At 46.1% G+C, this 7,500-nt stretch overlaps 2 protein-coding genes across 2 annotated transcripts in view; one reads left to right on the forward strand and one right to left on the reverse strand.

Annotated features, from left to right (window-relative positions):
- Positions 1-7,500, forward strand: part of LOC112240916 (pyruvate carboxylase, mitochondrial-like) — a 492,742-nt gene that overhangs the window by 257,225 nt on the left and 228,017 nt on the right. The window lies entirely within an intron of this gene.
- The window catches only part of LOC112238967 (leucine-rich repeat and fibronectin type-III domain-containing protein 4-like), a 52,962-nt gene that overhangs the window by 23,936 nt on the left and 21,526 nt on the right, over positions 1-7,500 (reverse strand). Inside the window, exons 3-4 of the mRNA XM_042328091.1 lie at positions 5,460-6,276; positions 892-1,062 (exon numbers count right to left, since the gene is read on the reverse strand). Of these exons, the coding sequence (XP_042184025.1) occupies positions 892-1,062; positions 5,460-6,250 (962 nt within the window). The 5' untranslated portion in view covers positions 6,251-6,276. The remainder of the gene's footprint in view (positions 1-891; positions 1,063-5,459; positions 6,277-7,500) is intronic.

The raw sequence follows: 7,500 nt of genomic DNA on the forward strand, positions 1-7,500 counted from the left end.
AGAGAGAGAGAGAACACAATGAATAGCCTTTCCATTGGTGGAGTGTTGCTCTTGCAGAGTTTGATTCCCGATGGAGACCATCACCATCACCAATGCAAGAATAAATGCACTTACTTATCAAGTCACTTTAGGTTGAAAGAGATTTGCATAAAAAGTGTCTGCTTAATGGCATGTATTAAAATGATACTTTATTAATGAATTAGAACAGGAGTTTATATTCTGACCCAGGAGCCAGTTTTTTCAATAACCTGGCACGGGACTTGATCCAGAAAACTTCCTGTTACCTACCTGGCAGACGGGGGATCCAGGCGGTAGGGTCCTTAGGCTGTCGGAGGTCATGTCTGGGCGAGCCAGCTTGTAAAGCTCTCTAACCCCTGACCTCTGACCTCCATCTTAGAGCTACGGTATCTACCTAGCTAACACAGGGTGCAGAGCCTGTTGGAGGTCATGTCTGGGCGAGCCAGCTTGTAAAGCTCTCTAACCTCTGACCTCTGACCTCCATCTTAGAGCTACGGTATCTACCTAGCTAACACAGGGTGCAGAGCCTGTTGGAGGTCATGTCTGGGCGAGCCAGCTTGTACAGCTCTCTAACCTCTGACCTCTGACCTCCAGCCAGCTTGTACAGCTCTCTAACCTCTGACCCCTGACCTCCAGCCAGCTTGTACAGCTCTCTAACCTCTGACCTCTGACCTCCAGCCAGCTTGTACAGCTCTCTAACCTCTGACCCCTGACCTCCAGCCAGCTTGTACAGCTCTCTAACCTCTGACCTCTGACCTCCAGCCAGCTTGTACAGCTCTCTAACCTCTGACTCCTGACCTCCAGCCAGCTCTCTAACCTCTAGGACAGGCTAGCTGGGCGTTTACGGTATACAGTATAATAATTGTATCTTACCTTGCAAACAGGGGATCAGGTGGCAGGGTCCTCAGCCTATTGGAGGTCATGTCCAGGCGAGCCAGCTTGTACAGTTCTCCAAAGGATCCCTCTGCGATGTGGTCTATCAGATTATGATCCAGGTTCAGGGTGTGGAGACTGGCCATGTTCTGGATCGACTCCCACGGGACCCTACCGTAGCGGAGGGAGAGGGTATTAACATTCATATGTTGTTCATAACCACTACATAGATGTTCAGGGTGTGGAGACTGGCTGTGTTCTGGATCGACTCCCACGGGACCCTACCGTAGCGGAGGGAGAGGGTATTAACATTAATATGTTGTTCATAACCACTACATAGATGTTCAGGGTGTGGAGACTGGCCATGTTCTGGATCGACTCCCACGGGACCCTACCGTAGCGGAGGGAGAGGGTATTAACATTCATATGTTGTTCATAACCACTACATAGATGTTCAGGGTGTGGAGACTGGCTGTGTTCCAGATAGACTCTCATGGAACCCTGTGCATGGTTTATTAAATCCTTATTAGCATTCGTATGGTGTTTATAAGCACTACATATCACTACATAAAGGCTACGTAGAGTCACCAGGTCATGGTCGCTGTTCCACTCCTACATTACCAAGGTGACGCCGCCGTGTGCTAGAGGTCTGTGCTAGAGGTCTGTGCTAGAGGTCTGTGCTAGAGGTCTGTGCTAGAGGTCTGTGCTAGAGGTCTGTGCTAGAGGTCTGTGCTAGAGGTCTGTGCTAGAGGTCTGTGCTAGAGGTCTTCACGGGTCCAACAGACCCCGAAGTTCAGAGATCCACACTTGGACCCGAGTGGTGTCTGGAACATGACCCCGGGATATCTGTCTCTCTGGGGAGTCCGAAGCTTCACTTCCTTTTTTGTATCCTTTATATACCTCCCTGCATCCCACTGCTGGCTTGCCTCTGAAGCTAAGTAGGGTTGGTCCTGGTTGGTTCCTGGATGGGACACCAGATGCTGCTGGAAGTGGTGTTGGAGGGGGCCAGTAGGAGGCACTCTTTCCTCTGGTCTAAAAAAATATCCCAATGCCCCAGGACACTGCCCTGTGTAGGGTGCCGTCTTTCGGTTGGGACGTTAAATGGGTGTCCTGACTCTCTGCGGTCATTAAAAGATCCCATGGCACTTATTGTAAGAGTAGGGATGTTAACCCCGGTGTCCTGGCTAAATTCCCAATCTGGCCCTCATACCATCATGGTCACCTAATAATCCCCAGTTTACAATTGGCTCATTCATCCCCCACCTCTCCCCTGTAACTATTCCCCAGGTCGTTGCTGTAAATGAGAATGTGTTCTCAGTCAACTTACCTGGTAAAATAACGGATAAATAAACAATAAATTAATATACATATAGGATATACATATTTTATATTAATATCATACAGTTGACCCCTGAGCCTATAGGCCTATACATACAATGCCCTGATGCATTTAGTGCTCAACTCTCCAACAGCTAAACCCTGAGGTGAATAATGATTGTTTTCTGAAAATAAAACCAAGTAAAAACCAATAAAAAATTTAAACGATAAAGTTTTGCTTCACATCGAAACAACAAATAATTGTGTAATTTGTTACAGGCAGTTTTTAACAACACGTAACTATGGATAATGTATCTCTCATTTATTGATGGCCGAGCCCAGAGGTTTCTTTCTTTCTCTGTCTTTCTACTCTCGGATCTGAACGGGTCTCTCAGATCCGAACCAGCACATGTCTGTTTGGGTTTGTCAAAACGGGTCTGACTGTCCTCGGGTCCATTCGGGAACGGCTTTTTAAACATTTGTTTTTTGATGCGTATCTGGTCGGGTGGGATCCATTTCTGAACGGTTCCATCTTTCTGGACCAGTGAAGACCTCTAGTTTGAGTAACACTGCTGGGTTGTTACCAGCATTGGATTCCTCTATGTCCTCAGCATCCACTGATATCAACCATTAGTCTGTGTAATTAACGGGACCTGAACAAGAGCAGTTTTTGTGCGACAAAGGCGGATCCCTAAAACAGTTCTTCTCACAAAAAAACGTCTGTAAAGTCAGACCGGTTGGAGCTTCAATCTATTATGACCCATCTATGAAAAGCTGAGACTTTCTTGAAAAACGTTCTGCTCTATGGCCTCACAAACCTCACAAGAGTCGTTAGAAGGTTAGGGTTTATGTTTACATAGACGATCATAGGAAATCCCAGGACAAAGTGTCTATAATACTGTAATGAGTTCACATATTTACTGTCACAAACTCCAAACTCCACACAGTGGTCACTGACGACTTGAATATTGATTTTCCACTGAGCAAACTATTTCTGTGGTAACAGCATTCTTAGAAATTCATTTTTTTGATCCGGTTTTATGCTCTACTGACCTTGTTTTTTTAATGAATATAATAGTTATGTTGTTTTCTACTGGTAGTCCTACTTGTCGTCCTGGTTCCCCTGAAAATAACACGATAATATGAGTGCAGAGCAAGCAGACGAATGAAAGTAGTGAATTTTAACTAGGAGATTTAACGTGTGGAGACTGGTCAGGTCCTGAGACTGATATTAACGTGTGGAGACTCGTCAGGTCCTGGGACTGATATTAACGTGTGGAGACTGGTCAGGTCCTGAGACTGATATTAACGTGTGGAGACTGGTCAGGTCCTGAGACTGATATTAATGTGTGGAGACTGGTCAGGTCCTGAGACTGATATTAACGTGTGGAGACTGGTCAGGTCCTGAGACTGATATTAACGTGTGGAGACTGGTCAGGTCCTGAGACTGATATTAACGTGTGGAGACTGGTCAGGTCCTGAGACTGATATTAACGTGTGGAGACTGGTCAGGTCCTGAGACTGATATTAACGTGTGGAGACTGGTCAGGTCCTGAGACTGATATTAACGTGTGGAGACTGGTCAGGTCCTGAGACTGATATTAACATGTGGAGACTGGTCAGGTCCTGAGACTGATATTAACGTGTGGAGACTGGTCAGGTCCTGAGACTGATATTAACGTGTGGAGACTGGTCACATCCTGAGACTGATATTAACGTGTGGAGACTGAGACTGATATTAACATGTGGAGACTGGTCACATCCTGAGACTGATATTAACATGTAGAGACTGGTCAGGTCCTGAGACTGATATTAATGTGTAGAGACTGGTCAGGTCCTGAGACTGATATTAACGTGTAGAGACTGGTCAGGTCCCCTGAGACTGATATTAACATGTGGAGACCGGTCACATCCTGAGACTGATATTAACATGTGGAGACTGGTCAGGTCCTGAGACTGATATTAACACGTGGAGACTGAGACTGATATTAATGTGTAGAGACCGGTCACATCCTGAGATAATCTTCAGAACACGCTAATGAAGGTTCAACAAGCCACAACACACTAACGAAGGTTCAACAAGCCACAACACACTAATGAAGGTTCAACAAGCCTGAACATAATCTTCAACAAGAACACACTAATGGAGGTTCAACAAGCCACAACACACTAACGAAGGTTCAACAAGCAACAACACACTAATGAAGGTTCAACAAGCCACAACACACTAATGGAGGTTCAACAAGCCACAACACACTAATGAAGGTTCAACAAGCCACAACACACTAATGGAGGTTCAACAAGCCACAACACACTAATGAAGGTTCAACAAGCCACAACACACTAATGGAGGTTCAACAAGCCACAACACACTAACGAAGGTTCAACAAGCCACAACACAGAGATTGTTCGTAGCAGTTTATATGCATTCATTTGACCTGGGAAACTGGGTAAGCTAGGAAACTGACCAGAACAGAAACTGGGACACTGACCAGAACAGAAACTGGTACACTGACCAGAACAGAAACTGGGACACTGACCAGAACAGAAACTGGGACACTGACCAGAACAGAAGCTGGGACACTGACCAGAACAGAAACTGGGACACTGACCAGAACAGAAACTGGGACACTGACCAGAACAGAAACTGGGACACTGAAAACTGGGACACTGACCAGAACAGAAACTGGGACACTGACCAGAACAGAAACTGGGACACTGACCAGAACAGAAACTGGGACACTGACCAGAACAGAAACTGGGACACTGACCAGAACAGAAACTGGGACACTGACCAGAACAGAAACTGGGACACTGACCAGAACAGAAACTGGGACACTGGGACACAGAACAGAAACTGGGACACTGACCAGAACAGAAACTGGGACACTGACCAGAACAGAAACTGGGACACTGACCAGAACAGAAACTGGGACACTGACCAGAACAGAAATTGGGACACTGACCAGAACAGAAACTGGGACACTGACCAGAACAGAAACTGGGACATTGACCAGAACAGAAACTGGGACACTGACCAGAACAGAAACTGGGACACTGACCAGAACAGAAACTGGGACACTGACCAGAACAGAAACTGGGACACTGACCAGAACAGAAACTGGGACACTGACCAGAACAGAAACTGGGACACTGACCAGAACAGAAACTGGGACACTGACCAGAACAGAAACTGGGACACTGACCAGAACAGAAACTGGGACACTGACCAGAAGAGAAGCAATACTGACCTTCGGAGGTTGTTGTATGAGATATCCAGGTCCTCCAGCGTCAGCAGGAAATCATCGAATGCTTCTGCCGACACCCTCGTCAGCTGGTTACCGTTGACGATGAGGTGCTGTAGATTAACCATTCCCACAAGGTCTCTCGGCCCCAGCGTCGTCAAGCGGTTACCGTCCAAATGCAAACTTCGCAAACTCTCTAGATCGGAGAACGCCATTGGGCGGATGGAGTGGATAGTGTTCCGGGACAGAGTCAAATCAACCAATCCGGTCATGTTGGCAAAGTCCGACCCACCTACTTCCGTGATGTAGTTATCAGCCAATCGGAGCTCGACAGTTCGCCGATCGACATTCGGTGGAACGAATAGGAGGCCTTTATCTGCACAGAGCGTGCTCAGAGAGTCTGACAGGTTCCGACAGACGCAGTGGAATGGACACACCGCAACCACGTCCCACATCTCCCCTGCACCAATCAGAGAGGGCAACAGGCAACAGCATGTGACCAGTGTCAGCCAATGGAGGGCTGGAAAAGCAGGAGATGGGCAAACACAGCGAATGAGATGTGAGGGAAGGGTAGGGTTGGGAGGGGTTTCCGGGGAACACAGAATGAGATGTGAGGAGAATGATCGAGGAAGGGATTGGGGAAGTCTTTCACTGTCATTCTGAAGTGTGATTGAAGAAGTGATGGAGGGATGGACGGAGGAGAGGATGGAATGTTCTGTCCTTCTCTGTGGGTGTAGGTGTGTGTGGGGTGATGGGTGTCGTCTTCGGGTGGGGTGGGGGGGTGGGGGGTCTGGCATGGTAATATTGAGAATTATCCGCAGACCTAAGAGAGTGAGAGAGAAACAGAGTGACAGAGAGACAGAGAGAGACAGACACAGAGAGAAAGAAACAGAGACCGACAGAGAGAGACAGAGAGAGAAGGGGGGAGAGAAAAGTTACAGATTAATTTTTAACTGTTTAAATGTTTAACTGTTACAGATTAATTTAACTGTTTAACTGTTACAGATTAATTTTGCACGTTGTGTGGATAGTATTATGTAGGAGTGTATTTGTGGCTGTGCCTACACTTGAAGTCAGAAGTTTACATACACCTTAGCCAAATACATTTCAATTCAGTTTTTCACAATTCCTGACATTAAATCCTAGAAAAAATGTCCTGTTTTAGGTCAGTTAGGATCACCAGTTTATTTTAAGAATGTGAAATGTCAGAATAATAGTAGAGAAGGATTTATTTCAGCTTTTATTTCTTTCATCACATTCCCAGTGGGTCAGAAGTTTACATATAATCAATTAGTATTTGGTAGCATTGCCTTTAAATGATTTAACTTGGGCCAAATGTTTTGGGTAGCCTTCCACAAGCTTCCCACAATAAGTTGGGGGAATTTTGGCCCATTCCTCCTGACAAAGCTGGTGTGACTGAGTCAGGTTTGTAGGCCTCCTTGCTCGCACACGCTTTTTCAGTTTTTCAGTTCTGCCCACAAATTGTCTATAGGATTGAGGTCAGGGCTTTGTGATGGCCACTCCAATACCTTGACTTTGTTGTCCTTAAGCCATTTTGCCACAACTTTGGAAGTATGCTTGGGGTCATTGTTCATTTGGAAGACCCAGTTGTGACCAAGCTTTAATTTCCCGACTGATGTCTTGAGATGTTGCTTCAATATATCCAGATAATTTTCCATCCTCATGATGCCATCTATTTTGTGAAGTGCACCAGTCCCTCCTGCAGCAAAGCACCCCCACAACATGATGCTGCCACCCCCGTGCTTCACGGTTGGGATGGTGTTCTTCAACTTGCAAGCATCCCCCTTTTTCCTCCAAACATAACACTGGTCATTATGACCAAACAGTTCTATTTTTGTTTCATCAGACCAGAGGACATTTCTCCAAAAAGTACGATCTTTGTACCCATTTGCAGTTGCAAACCCTAGTCTGTCTTTTTTATGGTGGTTTTGGAGCAGTGGCTTCTTCCTTGCTGAGCGGCCTTTCAGGTTATGTCGATACAGTACTCGTTTTACTGTGGATATAGATACTTTTGTACCTGTTTCCT

This window comes from Oncorhynchus tshawytscha, linkage group LG10 (genome assembly GCF_018296145.1).
Source record: "Oncorhynchus tshawytscha isolate Ot180627B linkage group LG10, Otsh_v2.0, whole genome shotgun sequence".
In the NCBI taxonomy this organism is placed as follows: domain Eukaryota; kingdom Metazoa; phylum Chordata; class Actinopteri; order Salmoniformes; family Salmonidae; genus Oncorhynchus; species Oncorhynchus tshawytscha.